This window comes from Leptodactylus fuscus, chromosome 6, assembly GCF_031893055.1.
Source record: "Leptodactylus fuscus isolate aLepFus1 chromosome 6, aLepFus1.hap2, whole genome shotgun sequence".
NCBI classification, from domain to species: Eukaryota; Metazoa; Chordata; class Amphibia; order Anura; family Leptodactylidae; genus Leptodactylus; species Leptodactylus fuscus.
The window spans coordinates 51,204,879-51,232,428 of record NC_134270.1 but is presented as its reverse complement, the minus strand read 5'-3'; the positions used below and the strand labels follow the sequence as shown (position 1 = coordinate 51,232,428).

The 27,550-nt window shown below is 43.7% G+C and overlaps 3 protein-coding genes across 8 annotated transcripts in view; 2 read left to right on the top strand and 1 right to left on the bottom strand.

The window, feature by feature from the left end:
* Positions 1-8,588, top strand: part of PER3 (period circadian regulator 3) — a 47,516-nt gene extending 38,928 nt beyond the window's left edge. For 2 of the 6 annotated variants that reach the window (XM_075279923.1, XM_075279924.1), the window contains exons 17-22: positions 181-438; positions 685-1,430; positions 1,805-1,997; positions 5,414-5,591; positions 7,208-7,364; positions 7,972-8,587. In XM_075279923.1, the coding sequence (XP_075136024.1) occupies positions 181-438; positions 685-1,430; positions 1,805-1,997; positions 5,414-5,591; positions 7,208-7,364; positions 7,972-8,151 (1,712 nt within the window). In that variant the 3' untranslated portion in view covers positions 8,152-8,587. Of the gene's footprint in view, positions 1-180; positions 439-684; positions 1,431-1,804; positions 1,998-2,182; positions 2,243-5,413; positions 5,592-7,207; positions 7,365-7,971 lie in introns of those variants that run through there. The other 4 variants (XM_075279927.1, XM_075279926.1, XM_075279925.1 and 1 more) reach the window with 4 other exon arrangements.
* Positions 1-27,550, top strand: part of VAMP3 (vesicle associated membrane protein 3) — a 226,420-nt gene that overhangs the window by 104,258 nt on the left and 94,612 nt on the right. The window lies entirely within an intron of this gene.
* Positions 18,592-23,726, bottom strand: UTS2 (urotensin 2). Its single transcript, XM_075278519.1, has 4 exons — positions 23,624-23,726; positions 21,573-21,698; positions 20,819-20,862; positions 18,592-18,711 (listed from the first exon to the last, which is right to left on the bottom strand). The coding sequence occupies exons 1-4, from the start codon at positions 23,724-23,726 to the stop codon at positions 18,592-18,594; spliced, it is 393 nt and encodes a 130-aa protein (XP_075134620.1).

The window sequence follows — 27,550 nt, the reverse complement described above, 5'->3', positions numbered from 1 at the left end:
TTTTTGTTAGGGGTTCGCATTAAACACCTTGACTGTTTCTGTATAACTAGAAAAGTGTTATTAGTCTGCTTAGGTGTGCAACTGCCTAGATATAGCCTGTGCGTGGATTGTGTAGTATGTAGACGCTAGCCTCTTATGCATCCTTCAAATAACCTTGTGTTACTTCCCTTTTGTCTTCAGAAGTGACAGCCATAGAAGATGCTACGGGTGGTAGTGAACAAATAGACATGAGATCTTCTCAAGCTCCAGGTTCCAGCGTAGCCCCAGAGGAATTTAAGCAGGTTGGATTAACCAAGGAGGTCCTCTCTGCCCATACACAGAAGGAGGAGCAGAACTATGTAGATAGGTTCCGGCAGAGGATCCTGCAATCTCCGTACAGTAGTTACCTACAGCAAGACAGCCGGAGCAAAGCCTGTTCCCATGAACAAGGTATACAAGGTAGATGTCAACCTATATTGTCAGCATTGTCTTTCATCTTGGTTGTGCCCAGTAAAGTTGTCTCTTTGGCCTTCCACCAAGAAAGTGAAGGCAATGTCCTAGCTTCAAGCTGGGAACAGTTTCACTGTGGTGCCATGCATTTTGTTCCCAAGTTCAAGAGCAGCAAAAGACTATTGAGGCAACTTAAAAAAAAAAAGAAAGGCCTGGTGATATTAGTGACATATTTTCATTTTTTTTTCACCTCAGGAGAACATTCATCTCAACAAACTACGCCAGCTGCTTGGAAAAAAGGTAAAAAACAGGGCAAGCACAAGAGGCAGAAACCGATGGAATCATCAGACAGCAATGGATCTCACCCCAATCTGCCGCCGCGTCCAAGGAGGCAAGGACCTTTGCCACCATCTTGGCCACCATCTGAAGTGTCACACCCAAGTCCTTCAAACATGGCTTACCCAGCGCCAATGATGATCCCAATTCAACCAGCATATCCCATGCCTGGGTTTCAGCTCCCACACATGGGCACCACGGTGGCAGGAGACTGTACTACTTCAACAGCTCCTGAGTCTATACCACAGTCGAACATCTCCTACAACATGCAGCCTTTCCCTGCGTTCCCATCCCCATACATGGGTACATTTATGGCCGTGTTTCTCCCCAATTATAATATGTACCCACCTATCAACCAACAGATACCTCAGCCTTTCTTTCCCACCCAGTACCCATGTCCACCTTCTTATCCATACACTGGAGTGCCAGTTGTTCCCCAGAATGGGCCGCCACAAATTCCTACAGACTTTTTGGACCCAACCTCTCGTGCGTCGTCTCCCATGTCAGCAGAGGAACAGCAGGAAGTTCAGAGTGATGATCCACGTCTCTTTAGTAACTCTAGAAGTAGTTCCCCTTTACAGCTGGTTCTTCTCCAAGAGGAGTTGCCAAAACCAGCAGAGCCCGCTGAAGGAACCACAACCGAGAACCAAGCTGACATTAAATGTGTAAGTTATGTTCTTCATATAGAACCTTTTGGCATAACAACAAGTTTCATAACTCATTCCATATTCTGAATTAAAGTAGTTATAATCTTGTATAAAGGCGGTGATATTATAGTAGTTCTATACTCATATGTAGGGGTTAGTATTATAGAAGTTATCTACTTGTACATAGTGAGCAGTATCATAGTAGGTATATATATGTATGTGTGTGTATATATATATATATATATATATATATATATATATATATATATATATATATATATATATATAACAATCTACGGTTTCATAGGCCTAGTAATAGCAATTAACACTATAAATATTGATCTATATTGAAGTAGTAAAAACCATCGTTCTCAATGTACGTATTCTTCCAGGCGGATACAGCAGAGGACAGTGGGAACAATGACAGCCATTCGGCATCTAGTGAACTCTTTGACCTCTTACTACAAGAAGATTCCCAGTCTGGCACTGGATCGGCCGCTTCAGGAAGCGGATCTGCTAACTCCAGCTCCTTAGGGTCTGGGTCCAACGGTTCTACCTCAAATGGGACATCAGGAAGTGGCATAGGTATGAAGTAACTCCAAGTTTGCTGGTCTCCTTACTAAGTAGTGTGTTATTGTAAGTATCCATTATCCTAGTCTGACAATGCTCAAACAATGGACCTAACAGCACAATATGTCTTGTTCCGCTTTGAACTGTATACCAGACTGTTTGGTATCGGTGCATAACTGAATAAAGCACGTACATTCTAGGTGGTGGCAGGGCTGGACAGATCACCTTAGTTACAATGACCATATAGCCATGAGCTATGGGTAAGTAACCTAAGAGTTCTTACGTCAGTGTCTATCAACAATTAACCAGTTGTGGATATCACTAATCAAATCATTTGGCTACCTACAGTTTTTCATTTCACTTTTTTTTTTTTTCTTTTTTTTTTTTCCATAATTTCTTTTTTTCTTTTTTTTCCATAATTTTTTTTTTTTTTTTTTTTTTTTTTCCATTTTTAAGTTTTAACCATTGTTTGAGTATTTTACTAAAGATAATGTCTCTAATATGTTTTACAGGTTACTTATGTGTGCTTTCCTCCACTTTCTCTTGCCCAGAGTGACCCTGCCATTTATGTGTCTTTTGTTTGGTTTGTATTCACTTTTGAAGGGTAACACCCAGACAATTGTAGGGCAAGTACCGAGTGAGTTTAGATGTTGTGAGTTACTCTGAGGTTGGTTGTTTCGCAGGAAGATCTCTATGCGATGTATCCAACGTTTGCATACTTGGTCTCTTCTTAGGATATATGACTAAACGGCTGAACATAACATTTGCCTGGCGACCACCTAAAAAAAAAATCGGATATTTTAGAAAACTTTTGCTTTACTTGTTATTTTCCAGTAACATTGCTGAAAGAGTCTGCTCAATTTTGGGCATACCATATTCTTAATGTTGAGACGCTCTGCGAATTGTCTTCCGCTGACCACAACTTACATATTCCAGTCGCCTCCAGAGCCGCATTCAGAAATTTGTTGGAGCATGCTCTGTGGTGTTCCATATTAGAAGTACTATCTAGGGGTATAATGAATCTGAATTTTCCAGAATTTAGTGCAGCAGAATGTAATGTGTTATTGGACTTCAGCCAAGCTTTGGGGATGTTTTCAGGTTGTACATAACTGTAGGCCAAGTTGTTGCGTTTGGGATGGGGGGGCTCTGGCAGATGAAGACTAGCTTTATTTCCATGTTGTTAAAATAATATCCACTCTGAAGGAAAGTAGCACCTGACCAAGCAGGCCCAAAAGGTAAGGGTAAGTTCACATGTGGTTTTTTGGTCAGGATTTTGAGGCAGATACGGCCTCAAAATCCTGACCAAAAAGACGGCTCCCATTGAAAGCCGTTTGTTCCGGCTCCCAGGAAAAGAAGCGAAGGTTCCAGACCAAAAAACCCCGTGTGAGTTTACGCTTACATGCACACAACAGATTAAACTGTCAGTTTCTAAGATCCGTTTTCCATCAGCTGATCAGTTATGACCTAAGTCACAATTAATTGAACCCACAACCTCGATTAACGGATTAATTTTTTTAGGACTCCCCCCTTTTTACATATCGCACCTTTTATTTATATGCCATGCCACAGAATTTTAGTTTTGGTTATTGACTCAATCCACTCCTCCATTTTCAGCATCAGTGCAGGCGATACATCACCCAAAAGACAGCCGTTAAAACATTGACCCCAAAGAATGGAAACACTGATAAAAATAGAACATGATATTATTCATTGTCAAAAAAACAACTTGCATGTGTATATACCCATTGACTCAACATTGTTTAAAAACATGTTTGTCACTGCCGTGTGCATGGGGCCATAGGGATGTAGTTCCTCCTAAATGTAATGGGAAAAGTTTCCCATGGCAATAATCCATTGGTACCTCCCACCCCCTCTGGGTAAACCAATAGGAATGTTATGTGACCTCTTCTAAGAGTCAGCCAGCAGAACTATGAATGTTGCTCTGGATGTGACTGAAGTAGCAGACAAGATGTCATTCAATATATAATGTATGCAAAGTACTCAACATTCTATATGGATATCAACTGGTGTCAAAAGTGGAGCCGTGCCATAAAAGGAGTTGTCTAGGATTTGGAGCAAATCTGTAGGGCGGCCATGGTGGGTGTAGAAGAAAAAGGAGTGTTTTTCCTATTGCCCACGATAGCACCTGGACAGAGGATCCGACCCCAGGGACAGGAAACCTATGGTACAAAAAAGTGGAGCCTCTCTTCCCCCCCCCCCCCCCAAATTGTTTCTTGTCCCTGGAGAGAGACTTATGGGCATTTCGTGGGGTAGGCTTACCTGATAGCACAGGGAGAGTTGGTCCTGGTATGGGATACCTCTCTCCTTCTGCAGGCAGTCTGGAGTTGGGCCCACCCACTCAGCTATGCACCCCTGGTGATCCGGGCGTAGGGGTTCCAATATCCAATACTGCTTATTGGATATTCCAGAACACGCGACAACACCATCCGTTATCCCTCCATTTTTTCATGGTGATGGTCCTTTGTGTGGCACAGGATTGTAGCAAGCAAAAAAATAAAAAAATTGATGTAAAGGTCATGTATTCCAATTAAACGGGAGTCTCTCTCGCTTCCATAAAACTGACTGGTAGCAGAGGCTCTACCTTGTTTGTACAGTAGGTCTCCTCTCTCCGGGTGCTGTCGTGGGTTCTGGAGAATCCAATTACTGATAAGTAATTATTGTCAGGTCCTCTCCAGTGACAACCAATTATGTGGTCACCGAGGTCTCAGTGATCACATAAGCTTCATGGCGAAAGAAAGGGGAAACATACCTGAGCACTGGGGTCAGGTATGTTTATATTTTTTTTGTTTTTTCCTTTTTCGTTTGCATCCACCCTGTCCTCCGCACATGTTGTTCCAAATCCTGGACAACCCCTTTAAATGATTGTAAGCAGGACATATTAATGGGGCTCTGCACTAAAACATTCCTACTAATGTAATGTATGTGGATCAGGGATAGTAAATTAAATAATAGCCTATTACCACACACATAACCTTATGGGAAGTTTTGGTTTTAGTGTAGAGCCCCTTTAATTGTGCCTGTCCATTGTAGAGAGCGCAGACTAGGGAGCTCAGACTGAAAACAGAGCTTGAAATGAGGACCTTTGATGCCACGCTGAGCCCACATGGAGAAATACATCTGCAGGCGTTTGCTCTATTGTGTACAGACTCTGCCTAGGGATCAGCGATCCCCATTTCAAAACCTATTTTGCTTTCAGATGATCAGAGTGGACACAATGGAGCTGTCATTTATACTCATTTATTAATAACCGCAGATTGTCTACACTCTGAATATTGTTTATCATCTGAAATGATAGACCTGGATAATGGTGAGCTGTGTAGTTGTATGCATGTGAGAGAAAACGAGAGATCTTCACCGTGACCCTACCATATGTTTGATTTTGTGTTTTTTTTTCTATTAAAATATTAAAGGCAGTAGTAACAGCAGCAAGTATTTTGCTAGCAAGTCCTCTGATACATCCAAGAAGGGGCACAAACGACAAGAGGTGGTGGAAACGGATTCTTTTCCCAAAGCTGCAGGCGACTCCATATGGACTATGATAGAGCGTACACCTACCCCTATTATGATGACTTATCAGGTGCCCGAGAGGTAAGAAATCGGCATGTCCCCACTCAATTTATAAGTTTTTAGCAACATGAAAAGGCCGCAACTTGCTGTTATACACTCCCTTCCTTCAACATGCACCTCTGCAGACGCCATGATATGTGCAGGGAAGCAGAAGTTGAAGAGTGTATACAAAGTTCCAGGATACACTTATCTGACATTGCTTTATATTTTATTGATCATTATAGACTGTCATTTCAATATTGTGTCTGTAGTTTTGGGAACATGTTTTTAAGATTGTGACTGTGCTTACTTTTCTTCAAAAACACAGGCTGTAAAGTCTCTCCTTAGAAACACCGTGACTGGTCAACATTGTAGAGGGTTTGTACTGTGAACAGCATGTAGTATACACAATGGCGTAAGTCTATTGAGACTGGAGTATCATACATCAGTCTTAATAAAGGCTCCAACTGGTGCCAGGAAATGGGAGATTTATGGAGAGCTGCGGCTTCTTCATAAATCTGTCAGCTGTCCCTTCTTCAGTTGGAAATCTGCACCATTTAGGAATGGTTGTTAGATATCCATTCTAACTAACGCCAGAAAACTGGTGTGTGTAATAATAAATCTGTCTGCCTGCCCTACATTCGTACAACATGGCAAGCAAAGCACAGATCAGGGCTTGTTGTGCATGTTTGGCACAACAAAGGGCCTTGCATCAAATGTGCACCTAAGGCTGGTCTTACATGACCGTAATGGAAGTCCGCGATTGAGGGTTTTCAATTACAGACCATTTGCGGACACATTATAGTCAATGCGGCCTCTTACACCACCGGATATTTTATCTGTGGTGTGGCCGGGCCGCAACCGTAGTCCGCAATTTCAAGAACATGTCCGTAATGGCCGTGAATTGCGGCACTGCGCGGACTCGCCCATAGAACTCTATGGGTGAGTGCGGCAGGACACAGACGTTTGCGGAGTCTATGTTGTGATCAGCAACTTGCGGCCCGTACATTCAATACGGTCGTGTAAGACCAGCCTTAATATCATCCCTCTATACTGGATAGCTGGCATAGAGGGAATGATGAATCCACCTCACTGAGTATGGCATACAGTTACATGAAAGGGCAGGTTCTGTAACCTTTAGCCTCTCATCTCCCTCCTGTATATACAGCTTTGTGTAGTGATTTATTTAGCTATCATAGCCTCTACTACACTTTATCTACCTATCAATTACCGTTCACACAGATGCTTAACAGCACATTTTCTCTCTCACTGTCCGACACACCTTTCTCTATCTATCAGCTGGGTAATAAGAGACGTGTCAGGAAGTGATATATTAGTTGTGCTGCTAGTGATCACTGCTGACAGTCAGTAATAGGCAGGAAAAGTGTCATAAAGATTACAGCAGATGTAAAAATCACTAAACCTATATACAGAGCAAGGAGATTAACGTCAGGCTAAAGAGCCTGTCGTTTTGGTTTTAAAAGAAATGTAAGCTCCGTCACTCAATATAATACTAAAATGTCCTTAAATTCCCCTGACACAATGTAAAAAATTATTGAAATGTCAGTTTCTCAAGATCCACTCTAACTGCTTCATAATGCTGAGATCTGTCCTTGCTTAGTATATTATTTCTGGGCTCTCGTGCTTCATTTTTGCAGGGATAAGGAGACCTTGTTGAAAGAAGATCTGGAGAAACTGACTGCCATGCGGAACAAGCAGCCCTGGTTCACCGAAGAGCAAAAGGAGGAGCTGGCAGAGGTGCACTCGTGGATTCGAAACCGCACGATCCCGCAAGAGATCGACACTCAAGTACGGGTTAGAGTTCTGATTTCTTTTAACTTTTTAGTTGTGATCCTATAGGAGAAAAATGCAAACTGCCCTGCTGTAGGGAATAATGCCATATATGCATAGGGGGCACTATATAATGTACTCCATGGTAGAGTCTCTAAGGTCATTTATGTAGCTTGGTAGGAATTTTAGAGTTTTATTGTCACCCATGTGTCCTGGACTCTTGGAAGTGCAGTGCAACAATTATGAGTAGGTTTTCACATTGTGTACCAAAGGAAAATTTATATTCAGGCTCTAGGAGGGCTGGACAAAAATCTCTGTAGAATTAGCTATGGTATATTGGTTGTCAGCCAACCCTCCCAACATGAAAAACTGTATGACGCCTAAGGAGGTGGAGCATGGAGGATGTTTTGTTATCTCCTTGTCATACTGCGCCCCCTTGTGTCCTGTACTAGGAGTCTCTGGTCTGTGAGTCTCCAGCTGTGGTGAAACTAGAACGCCCAGCATGAGAGGAGTTGGAGCTATAGCACAGGTTGAAAAGCATTGGTCTAGACCTCTTTGTAGGAGAGAATACACCATCTTGTCGTCTGTATAAATCCTGAATTCTTATGCCCTTCTCTCTTGATGCCCACAGGGCTGTGTCACATGTGTAAAGGGCAAGATGGCAAATAAAAATCTGCAAGAAAAGAAGGAAAAAGACAACGGAGAAGAGGACAACTCCACGAAAGCTTCAGAACAATCGACGACACAACAAAATCCGTGCCTGAACAGTCTCCGTGACCCAGGAGAAAACACAACAAACTCAGAAACTTGACTTTTTTTCTTTGTAAACTAAGTTTTTATTTTCTATATAAAAAGTTTTATTTAAGTCCGTTCGACACAGCACAAAGGAAGAGGAAGCTTCATGTTCTTTCCTGAGTCTTTATGGCCTGGGAAAGAAGCTGACCGTTTTCCTATTTATGACCGACCGTGTGCCAAGACTCTCACTGTCCACTCCACAGTCTGATGTTCTGACTACCAACACAGCTTTCCAGTGGACCTGCACTGTCTTATTTTGGAAAATCCATCCCGAATTTCTGTGAACATTCTTCTTTCAAGATGGAGGTCGTTTCCTTGTGCACCTTGTCCTGTCTGTAAATATCACTGTCATTAAACATGTACTAGAACGGAGTGAGTGGTTTCAAGACGTTTCGTTTTCCTTTTTATTTGTAAATTTCTATATTGATAAATGAACTTTGAGGATTTGTTTGTCTAACTTTGTATTTTCTTACGTCCTAAAAATTGTTAAATGGGTTTAAGGGGTGCATTCACTCACCACAGTTCTTCTGTACTTTATTAAAATCCAGAACTGAATTCATAATTCTGCAGGCTTCAGAGCTGAAATCTAACTGCATTCCCTGCTTGTTCAGTGTCTTGACAGAACTTCTGCTCAATACTATTGTAGAGAATACAATCTTTACAGTAGCGGTTCATACCACTATGCTCTCTGGTGTAGGGGCACACTAGGTTGTCACCCTAGCCTGCTGAGGGCCCATTCCCGCTATCCTTTGAATCATAGAGCCAAAAGAAGCAAGCCCCTAAACTCATATTCTTCATCTTAATAGTCCTGTGGAACAATTTCTTTTTCATAAAAAAATCCTTTGAATATCACATAAAATGTAATGCATAGAGCTGGGCACATAAACCTGAATACCTATATCCAAGCTTACTGTACTGTAATTTTCTGAGCCTAAAGTTAGACCCGGGTATTCTGAACCTGTAGCTATCCATTCTCCACATGTTGTCATCTGTCAGCAGGGATTTATAATTTCCTGAGAAGTAATGAATGAAAGGATGAGTTGTGCGTCTAGTAAGAGATCTATCGATCTGAGGTCTAGACACGTGGGATGTAATCATTCTAGGGCTCTCGCTGTCTTAGGTGCCGTGGTCTACACATTTACAGAGCAACTCCACATCAGCCTCTAACTAATCTTAAACTGGCTTACTTAAGTAATAGAAAGAAATCTTATAATACATGTAATGCAGAGAGATACCTACAAAAGGAAAGTTACCATAATGTGCATCTGTCCTGATGTTGGTCCATCATTCATAAAAAAAAAAAAAAAGGGGCAACTACTCCTAAACTTGAGCAAGGCCGGTTCCAGGTGAATGTGGTTTCTTAGTCAGGACAGTCACACACTTGAGCATGGTCTACCAGCCTCTTCTGTTAGCATGCCAACCAGTTTCATACTGAGGTTCCTTGGGCCCACCAGATAAAATGATTCTCAGAGTCCACCCTCCAACCAATACTAGGAAATAGACCATTGTGTCTACAGAATGTAAAAGTAAAATGATTGTTCTTATGATTCAGCGCTCCTCAACCTTTTTTGTACCAAGGTCTACTTTCATCCAAGCCAAGTTTCTCATATCCCGGTGGAGGACGGAGTTTTGGTGACGGGACAGGATTGGGCGGTTCATAGGAAAACACATTAAAGTTTATATGTAATTGTTACATTAAACCCTATAATTTATTTGTCTAGGATAAATTAATGCCCTCCCTCCAACTGTCCAACTATAAAATGTACATATATTAACAATACTGCTTTGTTTTACTGTAATATATTTAGGTGATGTGACCTACATATATTACGTTTTAGCCATTCTGCTGACTTTTTGGGGTTTTGGTCTAATGCAGGGGTAGGGAACCTTCGGCTCTCCAGCTGCTGTGAAACTACAACTCCCATCATGCTCCATTCACTTCCATGGGAGTTCCAAGAACAGCAGAGCAAGTATGCATGCTGGGAGTTGTAGTTTTGCAACAGCTGGAGAGCCGTACGTTCCCTATCCCTAGTCTAATGGATATCCTCACCCCCAGAACATCACTGGAAAGAAGTTTGTCCCCCCCCCCCCAGCCCCATCATACTTACCTGTTATTCCTGTGGATATCCGGATCATTGGAGACCTCTGTCAATCTACCCACTGTATTATACTGACACACAGTTGTGCTGAGATGCTGTATGATGAGTGCCGGTATGAAGTAGAATGAGTGTAGGCTTTGTGGGAGTCCAACCTCTTCTGATATTGGCACTACACTGTCCAGATCATGGAACCAAGGCCAAAACCTTCCCAGGCCTGGGTCTCGAGCAGTGTCACAATGCATCTCTATGGCAGGCTATGAGAATTGCTGCACGAGATTGTAACATTATAGCAACTGGTTAAATAAAATCCTTACAGTTGTAATCCAGACGCTATATCTTCTCTCGCTCCTCTCTCTCTCTTTCATGGGATAAGTGCACCTTGGAGCCCTGGAGGAGCCGATTATGCAGAATCTCTGGGTACATTTATCTTCCCTGCAGACCAGGGCCGCAGACCCCGTGAATTAGATTTATATGATAATGTGTCTGAACTGCAGAACTCCTGTCGGTGACTGATTTGTGATACCACAGAAATCAATAAAACCTATATATAACATGGACGTCTGTTATCGATGTAAGTTATGAGGAAACATGTCCGACATCTCCCTGGACCTCACTGAAATGCAGTCAATTTCCAGCTGATAATAAACTTGTTTCATCTATAGACATGCATCATGCATGTGATTTTACCGTCAGGTAGTGCACACAGTATGGCTGTATGTGTCATAAGAGATATAGATGGATTGTAGCCATCTAGGTTTCCCATGGATGGTGGGTAACTGCTCTGGGCCTGCAATCTTAAAGGGGCTCTCTATTCAATCAATTATTATTATTCTTTTATTATTTTTTTTAAATAGACTAAAAGTGGCAAAATAAGTCATATTCATATCCACAAATCCCTAATCCAAAGACTAAAATCATTCCTCTGTGTAACTGGTTCACACAGAGGAATCTGACACAGAGGAATTGAGAGGTTTTACTGTATCTCATATCTGTGAAGTATCCAGGGGCGAATTAGTCAAGTATTGTATATCACTGGGAAAATTCCTGGTGGGCCTACTGTAATATGGGCTGCTGGGCCGGCCCTTACTCTGACTATTGGTACAGAGTGCAGCTTGATGGCCCCTGTAACACCGACGCTCCACACACTATTTTGCCCCATCATGGCCCCTCAATACATTCTAATGCCCTATAGCAGCCCCACCACACACTATCATGCCCTGTAGCGGCCCCTCCATACAGTAAAATGTCCCATAGTGGTCCCTCCACACAGTGAAATGCCCCATAGTGGTCCCTCCATGCACTATAATGCCCTATAGTGGCCCCATCACACACTATCATGCCCTGTAGCGGCCCCTCCATACAGGAAAATGTCCCATAGTGGTCCCTCCACACAGTAAAATGTCCCATAGTGGTCCCTCCACACAGTAAAATGCCCCATAGTAGTCCCTCAATGCACTATAATGCCCTATAGTGGCCCCACCACACACTATCATGCCCTGTAGCAGCCCCTCCACACAGTAAAATGTCCCATAGTGGTCCCTCCACACAGTAAAATGTCCCATAGTGGTCCCTCCACACAGTACAATGTTCAATAGTGGTCCCTCCACGCACTATAAAAACCCTATAGTGGCCCCTCCACACACTTTAGTGCCCTATAGTTGTTCCCCCAAACTTGAATAAGTATTGCTTGCATTCTTGTGCGTTATCTTTTACTTCTTTTACTAAATTCACTTAAATCAGAGGAGTGCGTCATTGTTTTTCTCCTTAGAACCCGTTGTAAAAAGGAGTTTTTATGTACCTGTATGTTGAAGTATCTTTGACATTAAAAGAAGACCTTTCACCAACTCCACCAACTCCTTCAACAGGTGCCGCACCTCTTATTCTGGCACAGTTCGACCACTCACCTGACAGTAGAGAATGTACTGAAAGTAACACAAGTGATTATTTGGGAATGGTGAAGACCAGAGACAAATTGCACCTGGGCTGGAATTACTGGAGGATGAAGGATGTACAGAGCTGGCGTTAGAGGATCCTTAAAGGAATTCTACAATTAAAACAACTGTTTTTAAACTAAAAGCACATCGGAATAGCCATTAGAAAGGCTATTCATCTCTTACCTCCCTTTTGCAGGTCCGTGCTGCCAATTTTTAATTCTTCTTCTTTTCTTTTTTATGCTAATTGTGCTCAGAGCACAGCATTGTCATCCATCCAGCACGCCTCTGTCTTCTGCTCCTGATGTGTCTCCTCCACTTCACTCCTCTTCTTACACAAGACCACCACAAAATGGCTGATGGAACAGCCGACTGCGTATGTTCCGTTGCCATTTTGTGGTGGTCTTGTGTAAGAAGAGGAGTGAAGGGGAGGAGACGCATTGCTTTGTGCCTGTAAGTAGTGGAAAAATGGTTGGTCAGGGAATGGTGTGGTCTGAAGGGTGCAGATTAACTCTAATATGTACAGGCAAAGAGTTGTAAGTCATGTGTAATAGGTTTCAGAGAGCAATATGGGGGACCAGAGGTTGATCAAGTGTCACTGTTGTGTAGAAGGAGGTGTCCTGTGTCCAATTAGAAATAATCCTTTGCTGCTAGATTAAATGCTCTAATATCAGGTTCTTGTAGGATATACCGTATTTCTAGGTTTTAGAGGAGGAAAATAGGGAAAAAAAATTTTGAAGCAAAAAATGGTAAAATATTTAATATATGGGAGTTGTAGTTTTGCAACAGCTGCAAGGCCACATTGACAGGTGACCCTGCAGCTGTACGGGGATGTATAGGGCGTTTTTTTTGCGGGGCCAGCTGTACTTTTTAGTTATACCATTTTGGGGGATATCTATTGCTTAGATCACCTTGTATTGAAAAAAAAACAGGAGGTGATTTAGAACTTTTATTTATTTCATATTTTTAAAGCTTTTTTTTTTTTTTTTTTACTATTTTATTCCCCCCCGGGGGCTTGAACCTGCAGTCACTTGATCGCAAGTCCCATAGACGGCAATACAACTGTATTGCCGTCTATGGGACATTCTGTCTATTAGTATTACGGCTGGTCATAGAGACCAGCCGCAATACTAATACAGCAGTGACAGGCCCGGGAGCCTCATTAGGCTCCCGGCTGTCACCCGAACAGGTCGGCTCCTGCGATATCGTCGCGCAGGAGCCGGCCTGCAACGTCACAGGTACGGGGCTGGTGGGGACCGGCCCCGGGGGAGAAGGGGCCACGGATACCGACCCGGCATCCGCTGTACTAGAGAGGCGGATGCCGGGGAGGGATAGACGCCGGGGCCTGAGACATCGCTACGATCCTCTGCCCTGCATGAAGCCAGCAGGGCAGAAGAGCGCAGCGATGTCTCAGGCCCCGGCACCTGTAATGGCGTCTATCACTTGCCGGCTTCCGCCTCTCTAGTACAGCGGATGCCAGGCGCCACCTTCAGACTATAAGACGCACCCTTCTTTTCCCCAAAAATTTTGGGGAAAAAAAGTGCGTCTTATAGTCCGAAAAATACGGTAAATAGTATTTCTCAGCCTCCCCCCACCGCAGATAAATTCCCTATACAATTTATTGCTATGTCTTTCGTCTACAGGGCATAGGTATCTTGAGAGGGATTCAAACAAACAGAGAAGTCTTGGGAATTCCACCATTTTTAATAGGTTAGCTCTCCCCATAAATGTAAGGTGTTCCCAAGATTTTAATTTTGATTCTAGTGAGGCAATATACTTCAACACATTATGAATAGAGATGAGCGAACAGTGTTCTATCGAACACATGTTCGATCGGATATCAGGGTGTTCGCCATGTTCGAATCGAATCGAACACCACATGGTAAAGTGCGCCAAAATTCGATTCCCCTCCCACCTTCCCTGGCGCCTTTTTTGCACCAATAACAGCGCAGGGGAGGTGGGACAGGAACTACGACACCGGGGGCATTGAAAAAAATTGGAAAAAGTCATTGGCTGCCGAAATCAGGTGACCTCCTTTTTAGACGAATAGTGGATTTCAAATCCGGGTCATATGAGAATGTGAACTTTGTGACTATGAGACAGGGATAGCTGTACAGGCAGGGATAGCTAGGGATAACCTTTATTTAGGGGGGAATGTTATTAAAAATAACTTTTTGGGGCTCTATCGGGTGTGTAATTGTGATTTTTGTGAGATAAACTTTTTCCCATAGGGATGCATTGGCCAGCGCTGATTGGCCGAATTCCGTACTCTGGCCAATCAGTGCTGGCCAATGCATTCTATTAGCTTGATGAAGCAGAGTGTGCACAAGGGTTCAAGCGCACCCTCGGCTCTGATGTAGCAGAGCCGAGGCTGCACAAGGGTTCAAGCGCACCCTCGGCTCTGATGTAGGAGAGCCGAGGGTGCACTTGAACCCTTGTGCACCCTCAGCTCTGCTACATCAGAGCCGAGGGTGCGCTTGAACCCTTGTGCACACTCTGCTTCATCAAGCTAATAGAATGCATTGGCCAGCGCTGATTGGCCAATGTATTCTATTAGCCTGATGAAGTAGAGCTGAATGTGTGTGCTAAGCACACACATTCAGCTCTACTTCATCGGGCTAATAGAATGCATTGGCCAGCGCTGATTGGCCAGAGTACGGAACTCGACCAATCAGCGCTGGCTCTGCTGGAGGAGGCGGAGTCTAAGATCGCTCCACACCAGTCTCCATTCAGGTCCGACCTTAGACTCCGCCTCCTCCGGCAGAGCCAGCGCTGATTGGCCGAAGGCTGGCCAATGCATTCCTATGCGAATGCAGACTTAGCAGTGCTGAGTCAGTTTTGCTCAACTACACATCTGATGCACACTCGGCACTGCTACATCAGATGTAGCAATCTGATGTAGCAGAGCCGAGGGTGCACTAGAACCCCTGTGCAAACTCAGTTCACGCTAATAGAATGCATTGGCCAGCGCTGATTGGCCAATGCATTCTATTAGCCCGATGAAGTAGAGCTGAATGTGTGTGCTAAGCACACACATTCAGCACTGCTTCATCACGCCAATACAATGCATTAGCCAGTGCTGATTGGCCAGAGTACGGAATTCGGCCAATCAGCGCTGGCTCTGCTGGAGGAGGCGGAGTCTAAGGTCGGACCTGAATGGAGACTGGTGTGGAGCGATCTTAGACTTCGCCTCCTCCAGCAGAGCCAGCGCTGATTGGTCGAGTTCCGTACTCTGGCCAATCAGCGCTGGCCAATGCATTCTATTAGCCCGATGAAGTAGAGCTGAATGTGTGTGCTTAGCACACACATTCAGCTCTACTTCATCAGGCTAATAGAATACATTGGCCAATCAGCACTGGCCAATGCATTCTATTAGCTTGATGAAGCAGAGTGTGCACAAGGGTTCAAGCGCACCCTCGGCTCTGATGTAGCAGAGCTGAGGGTGCACAAGGGTTCAAGTGCACCCTCGGCTCTCCTACATCAGAGCCGAGGGTGCGCTTGAACCCTTGTGCAGCCTCAGCTCTGCTACATCAGAGCCGAGGGTGCGCTTGAACCCTTGTGCACACTCTGCTTCATCGGGCTAATAGAATGCATTGGCCAGCGCTGATTGGCCAGAGTACGGAATTCGGCCAATCAGCGCTGGCTCTGCTGGAGGAGGCGGAGTCTAAGATCGCTCCACACCAGTCTCCATTCAGGTCCGACCTTAGACTCCGCCTCCTCCAGCAGAGCCAGCGCTGATTGGCCGAATTCCGTACTCTGGCCAATCAGCACTGGCTAATGCATTGTATTGGCGTGATGAAGCAGTGCTGAATGTGTGTGCTTAGCACACACATTCAGCTCTACTTCATCGGGCTAATAGAATGCATTGGCCAATCAGCGCTGGCCAATGCATTCTATTAGCGTGAACTGAGTTTGCACAGGGGTTCTAGTGCACCCTCGGCTCTGCTACATCAGATTGCTACATCTGATGTAGCAGTGCCGAGTGTGCATCAGATGTGTAGTTGAGCAAAACTGACTCAGCACTGCTAAGTCTGCATTCGCATAGGAATGCATTGGCCAGCCTTCGGCCAATCAGCGCTGGCTCTGCCGGAGGAGGCGGAGTCTAAGGTCGGACCTGAATGGAGACTGGTGTGGAGCGATCTTAGACTCCGCCTCCTCCAGCAGAGCCAGCGCTGATTGGTCGAGTTCCGTACTCTGGCCAATCAGCACTGGCCAATGCATTTCTATGGGGAAAAGTTAGCTTGCGAAAATCGCAAACTGACAGGGATTTCCATGAAATAAAGTGACTTTTATGCCCCCAGACATGCTTCCCCTGCTGTCCCAGTGTCATTCCAGGGTGTTGGTATCATTTCCTGGGGTGTCATAGTGGACTTGGTGACCCTCCAGACACGAATTTGGGTTTCCCCCTTAACGAGTTTATGTTCCCCATAGACTATAATGGGGTTCGAAACCCATTCGAACACTCGAACAGTGAGCGGCTGTTCGAATCGAATTTCGAACCTCGAACATTTTAGTGTTCGCTCATCTCTAATTATGAAGGTATAATTGTGTGGGCAACTTAGATATCTCCATCCCCAAGTACTGGATGGATGAAGTACACCACTTCAAGAAACATTCCTCAGACCACAAGACTCTTCATGTGTCTTTCAACAACAGAGCTTCACTCTTGTCCATGTTCAAGGTATATTCAGAAAGCAGACCCTTATTCTAGATCTCCTGTAGTACTGAGGCCAGTGGCATAACTACCGCCATAGCAGCAGAGGCAGCTGCCACAGGGCCCGGAACATTAGGGGCCCGGTGACAGCTGCTACCGCTGCTATCATTATACTCGGGGATCTTTTCGGACCCCTAAGTATAATGATTGGCGGACCGGGAGAGGTAAAAAACATAAAAAACCACTGTTACTTACCTCTCCACGATCCGTGCAGACTTCGGCCTAGTCATCTGACGTCTCATGACCCCGGCCTGTGTCCCGGGTCATGTGACGTCTGACATCATCGAAGATGGACTACTTCGGAGGCCGACAGCGTAGGAGATGGGAGATAGGTTAGAAACAGTGATATTTTATGTTTTTCTCCCCCTGGGTCTCCGATTATTATACTCTGGGGTCTGAAAAGACCCCAGAGTATAATAATTGTTTATGGTGTCCACAGTGGGACATAATACTGTGTGCAGAAGACACTATGGGGGATAATACTGTGTGCAGGGGCCACTATGGGGGATAATACTGTGTGCAGGAGCCACTAAGGGACATAATACTGTGTGCAGGAGCCACTAAGGGACATAATACTGTGTGCAGGGGCCACTAAGGGACATAACACTGTGTGCAGGGGCCACTATGGCGGATAATACTGTGTGCAGGGGCCACTAAGGGACATAATACTGTGTGGAGGGGCCACTAAGGGACATAATACTGTGCGCAGGGGCCACTATGGGGGATAATACTGTGTGCAGGGGCCACTATGGGGGATAATACTGTGTGCAGGGGCCACTAAGGGACATAATACTGTGTGCAGGGGCCACTATGGGGGATAATACTGTGTGCAGGGGCCACTAAGGGACATAATACTGTGTGCAGGGGCCACTATGGGGGATAATACTGTGTGCAGGGGTCACTATGGGGCATAATACTGTGTGCAGGGGCCACTATGGGACATAATACTGTGTGCAGGGGCCACTATGGGGCATAATACTGTGTGCAGGGGCCACTATGGGGATAATACTGTGTGCAGGGGCCACTATGGGGCATAATACTGTGTGCAGGGGTCACTATGGGGCACTAATAGAGCACGCAGGAATGCGTAGGAGGGGGTCGGTCGAGGTCTTCGGCGTCGGTCGGGGGGAGGAGGGGGCATGTCAAAAGTTCGCCTCGGGGCCTCGCCATTCCTAGTTACGCCACTGACTGAGGCCATAGTCTAGGGTTTGCAATCATCAGTGGAAGATCATCTGCGTAAGTGGCTACTCATACTTCCCTATTTCCCATCAATATCCCTCAGAACATGGGCACGGATGTAATGTGATACAGCAGAGGGTCCAGAGGCAAGTTAAACAATATGGGAGAGGGGGGGGGCATCCCTGCTTTGTACCTCAATAAAGGTCAATGGTCGGGATGAGGTGACCATTAGCCAACAAAGCAGTACAGGCCTGTGACCTCATGGAGTGGAGAAACTCAAACACCACTGTACAATTTGTAGAATAATTCTTTGCATATTATTGATATTATTACTTTTATTAAATAGCTTTCATCGAAGGAAAGAAAAAGTTATAACAAATAGCAAAACAATATATTTTCTTAAATGTAAAATAAACTTTTTTGTAGAGTTCATCTTCACATTTGTTATCCCGTCGTGTATTGAGATGAGGCATCATTGTAAATACGAGGTGTAGAAATAAGCAGGAATCCAATAGATACTTCACGTTCCTCAGTCAGACACAGTATTTCCAGAAACATTCAGACAAATTCCCTGCTCTCTTCTTGTAAGGTTTACGCTCTTTAGATTGTAAACGGCTCAATAGTGAGATCTGTGGCTGCTTGTCAAACAATTCCTGAAATATAAAAAGACACATATGTTTTATTCCGAATTTTACTTCCACTATGCTGCAAAATACAGCACAGATTCACTCTTGTCCTGCCTGCTGTCCTTGGTTGAGTAGTAGCCTTTGGAAGGAGGGAAACAAACTGAATGAGATAGATAAGGGACACCAACATGAGCTAGGTGTCTCTTACCTTGTCTTGTCCTTAGGCAGATTGTCTCGTATGGACAAGAATATTTAATGGTGGGGTCATGCCTGATTCTCTTGGGTGGTAATCTGCAGCCTTGTCTTCTTGATCTGCAAATGCTGTAGCCCTGTATGTAGCCCTGTAAGTCCCTTGACTGCAGGTATTAATAAAGCATTGGATAAGTTTTGGATCCCTTCCTAGAGAGTGATAGGATTTTTCTTTACACTATACCAGGCTTTTGTGACTGATACAAATGAAAATGAAGAGTAACAGATGTTTTTTTTTTTTAACTTGATTTCTATGCATTGCCATACATTTTTAGTGGACACAGAAAATGTGATATAAAATAAAGCTAACACTCACCTACGGTATGTACAAGAATTTAAGAATTATAATTTTGTCCCTATGTACAAAAACAGTGGCGTAACTACCGCCGTAGCAGCAGAGGACCCGGGACATTAGGTGCCCGGTGAGTGCCGCTACCGCTGCTATCATTATACTCGGGGGTCTTTTCGGACCCCGAGTATAATGATCGGCGGCCTGGGAGAGGTAAGAAACAAATAAATAAATAAAAAACACTGTCACTTACCTCTCCACGATCCGGGCAGGCTTCGGCCTGGTCGTCTGACGTCTCATCACCGCGGCCTGCCACCTGGGTCGTGTGACGTCTGACATCATTGAAGATGGACTACTTTGGAGGCCGACATCATAGGAGCCGGGAGATAGGTGAGTAACAGAGGTTTTTTTATGTTTTTCTCCCCCTGGGTCTCTGATTATACTCTGGGGTCTGGGGTAAGGGACATAATACTGTGTACTGGGGCCACTATGGGGGATAATACTGTGTGCAGGGGCCACTATGGGGCATAATAGAGCACGCAGAAATGCGTAGGAGGGGGTCGGTCGGGGGGGGGGCCATGTCAAAAGTTCGCCACGGGGCCCCGCCATTCCTAGTTACGCCACTGTACAAAAATATAACTACCACCATGCTGTCATATATAAACAAGAATATAACAGCCTTAATACTGCCATAATTTTATATATATATATATATATATATATATATATATATAGATAGATAGATAGATAGATATAGATATATATATATATAGATATTATAATACTGCCCTATGTACAAGAATATAACTACTATAATTCTACCCCATGTAGAAGACTATAACTACTATAACAACTGCCCCTATGTACAAGAATATAACTACTATAATACTGACCCCTTTATATGATATAATTACTATAATACTGTCCCCACATACAAGAATATAACTACCATAATACTGCCCCCTATGTACAAGAATATAACTACTATAATACTGCTCCTATGTAAAAGAACATAACTACTATACTACTACTCCTATGTACAAGAATATAACTTCTATAATACTGCCCCTATGTACAAGAATATAACTACTATAATACTGTCCCTATGTACAAGAATATAACTACTATAATGCTGTCCCTATGCACAAGAATATAACTTCTATAATACTACTTCCTATGCACAAGAATATAACTTCTATAATACTACTCCCTATGCACAAGAATATAACTTCTATAATACTGTCCCTATGCACAAGAATATAACTTCTATAATACTACTCCCTATACACAAGAATATAACTTCTATAATACTGCCCCTATGTACAAGAATATAACTACTATAATACTTCTATGAATAAGAATATAACTTCTATAATACTGCTCCTATGTACAAGAATATAACTACTACAATACTGCTCCTATGTACAAGAATATAACTACTATACTGCTCCCTATGTATAAGAATATAACTACTATATTACTTTTCCTATGTACAAGAATATAACTACTATAATACTGCCCCTATGTACAAGAATATAACTTATATACTAAAAAATTGCACCCTTTGTATATGACAGCTACAATACTATAGCTCACCTCTTTCATGACATCATCCATGTTATAAGCTCCAAGACTAAGTCCTAGTAAAAAAAGAGAAACACATTTATTACATTACAATTTATTCCTTATTCAGATGTGTAGGTTAGTTTTACTAGTTACTTTTGAATGTCTGAGATAAACTATGATTTATGCTGTAGTCAGTATCTGCAAATTGAGGGATGACACAGAGAGAACCAGGCACTACTACACCAAACCCCTGAAGATCAGGGTCCACTCTATCCAACCACTGAAGACTATTGAAGATCTCCAAGCCACTAAATATCAGGAACTGCTCCTTCAAACCACTGAAGACCAAGAACTCATCTACCAAAATACCAGGGACAATTTATAGCTGGGGACACCGCTACAAAAAGTGATTTCGGCAGTGGCATACAGTAGTCAAGGTATGGAAATGTAAGCAGGTACAAAATATATCTCTGTATAAGGCCTCAGTCACACAACATTTGTAAGCGATAACCAGGAGAGACACAGAAGACTGATGGCTGAAGAAGACCTCATGGTCCATCTAGTCTAGCAGCATCTAGTCTACAGTAGCTCCTTTGGCTGCAATTAAAGAGTCGCTGAAGTACAACTTACTGCTCTAACAAATAAACCCAATGTAAAATCTGTAATCTGCCATGTGTCATATATCATATAGGCGGTGACTGTTACCTCTCCATTCCCTATAGATACATCCCTGCTAATTGGGGCAAGATACTAATTAGTTTGGGATTCATTTCATGTATTTCACCTTCTTTGCTGAAAATGTCATCTGTATCGATATCTGTATCTCTGCCCTTGTCCAGAAATGAAGGGAGATTCTGTAATAAGTGAGTGTCGTCCCAGCTGCTCACATCTCCGAAATCCATCTTTGAATCTGTCAGAAGGAAGTCAGAATAACAAATAACGGTGAACAAAACGTCACAGTCACAAAAATCATTACTATGAGTGAAATTTGCTGTAACTGATGGCAACCAATCACATATTACAATCTAAACATGATGTATATCATTGAATTAGAACTGGAGCATCAGGAGTGTATGAGTGTTTGCCATTCTTAAAGGAACACTCTACCAAAATGTTGCAGTATTTTATTTCTAGTATGCAACTGAGATGCGCATGGTTCGTTGCAGTGTGTCACGGTACTCTTTTTAGTGGGGTGTTCACACTACCGCCGCTGTCCCCCCAGGGGTTTCCATCCTAAACACCGGGGAAACTGGACAGGGAACAGCTTGTCAGCAGTCAGCTTTAATACCCATTCATTTGAATGGGTTTTTAAAGGTGACCACCGGTGTCTGTATGCAGACTCTCCACCTGGAAACCATTGTACATGCAGGACTTTGTGTCCATGCAAAAAAATGGTTTCCAGGCAGAGAGGCTGCAATGGATACCCGGCAGTTACCTTTAAAAACCCACTCAAATGAATGGGTTTTAAAGCTGACCGCCGGCAAGTCGTCCCCTGTCCAGTTTCCCCGGGGTTTAGAACGGAAACCCCTTGGTGGACAGCGGCGATAGTGTGAACGCCCCTAAGACATGAGCAGGATGGAGTTTCAGTCTCTGGATATAAACAAGAATGTTTCCATTCACTGACAGCAAGTAACAAATAATAACAAATGCCTAAATTCCAAAATTTGTGAATGTCAACGAATCTAGCAATAATAACAATGTGTAAAACTCATCAAATATTTAAAGGGAACCTGTCAGGAGACTGCTTAGTGTCCTAAATCTATCTACGAAAGCATGTCTATCCTTGTCTCTCTAATACATGCCTGATGTTCTCATCAGACTCTTCTCTGATGCTCCTGGCACATACACATTTCTTCAGTGTAGCTGGAGCAGTAAATCTCAGTATTATTGTATGCCAAGTATACGCAGAGTGAAGCCAAGGTGTACTGCCCTGGATCTGCATAAAATAGGAATTAAAGCCCTTGAACTTGTACCCCGGGGTGGACAGGATTACTATGGGCAGGTTTGGGACACTAACTACCCAATCAAAAGGACATGCTGGTGGCTTAGCACTAAATCTAATGCTAGAATGTGTTACTATTGTTATTATTATTATCATTATTATTATTATCCTGATATTTATATGCAATATATATATATATATATATATATATATTTATTTGAAATTAAAACTATGCGTAATATGTATGCTACTGAGTGCCACTGGATTATGAAGAATGAAAAATGATGGCACAGTGTATTCAATGAAGAAGTTAATATAAAATATCAGATCTGAATAAAATATTTATAAAGGTTAAAATATTAAATAATTTAAAATTGCGCCAAATTTTAATATTCACAATAATAATACATAGAAATTAGTTTTACTATGAAAAATTTATCCCTTTATGCACGTTTGACTTTCAGATATTTTACGTTAAGTATATGAGAGCTTTGTTGCTATGCTGTGTAAAGGAAGACCACAGAAAAAAAAATTACTATTAATTGAAAAAAACCGAAGGTGACTGAAAATGACTTTGCTATTCCGACTCCTTAAGTTATCCCTCACTTACAGTCTGGAATATTCACTTAATTTCTTATTACAGTAATATCATCTTAAGAAAAGTCATTTCCTTTCATATAAAAAAAAATTACGTGAATATTATTCTAAGTACAAGGCTAATGGAGACATTTTATTCCAGCATACTTTCGGCTTCTGAAATTTCCATGACCCTTCTGTATGATCAATCATTAGGAATTGGCTGCAGGATATTAAGACGTTCAGTAATTTAACCTTCAAGTTAAAGTAGTTTTATTAGTGGAGAATGGGTATAAGAAACATATATTACTTCTTACCTGGTATTCGGAAGGAAATCTCATTGGGGTCCAAGATGGGAAGTGATCGGAGAGGGCTGAAGACAATGGCAAGGATGAGTCCACTGGAGAAGAGCCTGTGCATGGCTGCTGGACCAGGGAGCAGATGCTATTCTGTCTGGTCTATCAGGATTCTCCTTTAATTTCCAGGTTCATCATTATAGTGTCAAATCTTATATAGCGTTGTATGACGACATAGGAAACATCACTCTCCTCCAAGAAGACGGATGACGAGCCAGTGGTTCCATCCCCGCTGAATTCTTAATGCCAGACACTTTGCATTGATGTCATTCTTCAAGGTTCATAGACAATAAATTTACTGTCTCCTAGGCCCTTGCTACAAACAGTTACCGCAAATGTAGCATAGCCAATGAAACAAAGTAACTTTCTCTTATAAATCACTGAGTTAGGAAAGGGTCAACTCTTGGTGGAGGAGATGACCGGGGCAATGAGGCCAGTGATTTATGGGCTCGCACCTAGTTTGACGTAAGAGACTGGACTTTGAAAAGTGGATTTTTTACTGAGGTGGATGGATGAGGTGTCAGGTGGTGTTTGGGGGTGTCGCAGTCGATACACTAGGATGATGGAACGGTTGTTGATCACATTTTGTGGATCTGATGAACTTGTAATGAATACAGGTCACATTTTTGTCTGATGCTTCGGGAATAATCAAGTACTGCATAAAATGATAGTGTTTAACCCTTTTTTCCTACATAGATCAGGTAAGGGAAGCAGTGAATGCAACAGTATCAAACAGAGGAACCAGCGACAGGGCAAGGGATGCAGTAAAAGACAAATTAGTCAGTGGACCAGGTAAAAGTTAAAGGCATTGTCTGCTTTTGCACTAATATGCTGATGGTACTAGTGAGGCCTTCCTATCAAGTTATTTAGTCAGACATGCTACATGTAGAGGGTATTACTGAAGGGTAGACTACCTACGGTATATTGGGTACAGTCATTGCAATCATATGCATGTCCTGGAACCCGAAGGAGCCCAAAAACTACTTTGCCAAATAAGCAGAACCTGTATTCTAAATGGTATATATGGAGAGGCCTATTACAGATTTTGCACTATGGCCTAAGAGCTTGAAGCTTTATGGATGGATGTTTGCCCTGAAGCTTTGAGGTTCTGCTTGACAACACCACAATCACATGATATGGGAGGTCCTTGTTTGCTCGTTTGCCTCCTATGTTCCCCCAATTTCCTCATAGATTGTAAGCTCTCATGAGCAAGGCTCTTAATCCTGTTGTTTGTGGATTATGTCGATGCTATAAAAATAAAATATTATTATTGTGTTAACTTCTTGACTGAAGTACATTTTCACTTCATGCTAATATTGCATTAACTATGCCAGTGCAGATGATCTGATCAGCCGAATTAATACCATTTTCAATATGGCGACTCAACGCCCGCTGGATGCTACCTTCATGATGGACCGTGTGAATAGAGTCCAACGTTCTGGCCCGCTTGACCCTGCTAATCCTAGAGATGTTCTGTGTAGACTACATTACTTCACAGACAAGGAACATATCCTGAGGTGTGCCTGGGATATGGGATCGGTGCCTTTTGAGAATGCCTCTGTCAAGCTCTATCCTGACGTCTCATCCCGCACATTGGCTATGCGCCGTGCCCTTCAGCCGGTGTTGACTCTGATTAAGGACTGTGGAGGTTCCTATAGGTGGGGTCATCCCTTCCATTTGATTGTTCGTGCTGGCTCGTCTTCAATTGTTGTCCGTTCCCCGGCGGACTTGCCTGATTTGTTTGCCTCCCTGGATGTGCGCCCTGTCTCAGTCTCGAACTGGCTTGCTCTGGATTCCTCCCGCCCTGCTGTATCCAGGCGCGGCCGCGGTTCCAGGCGTTCTTCTTCTTCGGCTGCCTCTAGAGAGAGACCTCGGCGAAACTCATCTCCACGACGTCTTCCAACACCGGATCCGCCTGGGTCTCCACTCCGTCAACCGGATCTCTCAGCTCAACTTCCCATTGAAGCATGATCCCTCATGCCGCCGGTTTTTGATCTGCTCACAGGACGGTGCTAATATCCTTTTATATTGAGTGGTCTCGGACTTGTTTTGTGGTTGGTGGACATTTTCACTGTGTTTATTTTGTTCTGTGGCTACTCTGTTCCTCTTGATCCTGCTCCTGCTGGGCTTTATAGATGGCCCTTGTTGTTGATTTTGCTTTGTTTTTATACAATGTTGTTATTTGGACCTTAGAGTCACTTTGTAGCCCTGTGCTTCCTATCCCTTTCAACTTTGTTGGGGGTGGGGGCATGGGGTCTTCCTTACCAGGTACACTCGTGGTGCTTGCGGGCCCACTTCTCCCCCCATCTTTTCTTACTCCCTCACTCCTTCCTGTTTGTTGTTGTGCCCCTGGCCCATTTGTCTAGGGGTAGTTAGATTTGTTCTACTCTCGGTTCTTTTTCCCTTTCCTTTCTCCCCCCCCCCCACCTTTACTGCTCTCTTTCCTCTACCTTTTTATTTTTCTCTTTTTTTTTTTTTTCCCTCCCCTTTGCCCTCTTCAATTCTTCGTCCTCTCCCCTTCCTCCCCCCCCTTTATTATTTTCTCTTTTTAGGGTGTGAGCTGGGAAAGCCCGTCTCCCTCCATGCCTCCACTTGATCGCCTTTCCTCCATCACCGTGGGCTCCCTCAATGTGAGAGGCCTTCATAGTCCAGAGAAGCGCTCCGTACTCTTCAATCTGCTCAAAGGTAAGCGCCTTCATGTTGTGTTTTTGCAGGAAACTCACCATTGCTCTACCAAGCCATACAAGTTGACTAATGCTTGGTTTCCTCATGCATATCATAGCTCTTCTCCCGACCCGAAATCCAGAGGGACTAGTATCTTGATTTCTCGCTCCCTGCCTTGGGAACATTTGGAGACTCGCACTGATTCTGAGGGGAGACTTGTTATGGTCAAGGGTCGTATCTCCTCTCAGCTTTTTACTTTTGTTTCTTTGTATTTACCTAACTCGGGACAGGGTCGTGCTCTTAGTTGTTGGACGGCTTTGTGGAGGGCTTCCTGGTGGCGGGGGGGGACCTCAATCTGGTCCTAGACCCTTCATTGGACTCTTCTGCTGGTGTCTCTTCTCACCCTTACTCGCTCATCAGGAGGGTTAAGAGGGATCTTCATTCCCACCAACTTGTGGACTCCTGGAGGTTACTCCACCCATTAGATAGGGATTACTCCTATTATTCTCCGGTCCATCACCGCTACTCTCGTATCGATTACCTCTTTATCCCTCACCAACATCTCCATTCTTTATTGGCTGCGGAAGTCGACAACATTACTTTCTCCGACCATGCATTGGTTACTTTGTCTGTTTCCTTGTCCTCCCCTATTCCCTTCCAGCGTCAATGGAAACTTAACGCATCACTTCTTGATGACGTAACAATCTTGGATGACATTAAGACCCGATTGGGGGAATACTTTGAGAGGGAGGAACTGTCGGGGATTGCTCCCCCAATGGTGTGGGAAGCTCACAAATGTTTTATCCGGGGTATCCTGTTGCAACATGGTTCCCGCTTGAACAAGGAACGCCGGGCTTGCATTGAATCTCTGCTGCAGCGGATCCGCTCATTGGAACTTCTTCATAAACGCCAAATCACTCCTGATGTTTATTCTCAGCTTGCCAACGCCCGAGAAGAATTGCGTACGCTTGTCACTGATAGGGTGAAGGGTACTCTAGCTAAATGTAGACGTCATTTTTACTAGTTCGGAAATAAGAGCGGGCGTTCCCTAGCTAGGGCCCTTCGGGTTCAGCAGTCCTCCACCTATGTTTCATGCATCGGTTCCGCCCAGGGTACTCGATTACACATGCCCCTCGATATTGCGGCTGCCTTTCGGGACTACTATGCCTCTTTGTATTCTGTAGACTCTGGCCCTTCTCCTCTCCCTGAAACGGAGTTCCGAGA

Excerpts from the sequence above, each read along its gene's own strand:
- UTS2 (XM_075278519.1), bottom strand. The coding sequence starts at position 23,726 with ATGCACAGGCTCTTCTCCAGTGGACTCATCCTTGCCATTGTCTTCAGC. Across the intron at positions 21,699-23,623 it reads GATTTCCTTCCGAATACCAG|ATTCAAAGATGGATTTCGGA; the intron begins GTAAGAAGTAAT and ends TCCTTCTGACAG. Across the intron at positions 20,863-21,572 it reads TGACATTTTCAGCAAAGAAG|GACTTAGTCTTGGAGCTTAT; the intron begins GTGAAATACATG and ends TTTTTTTACTAG.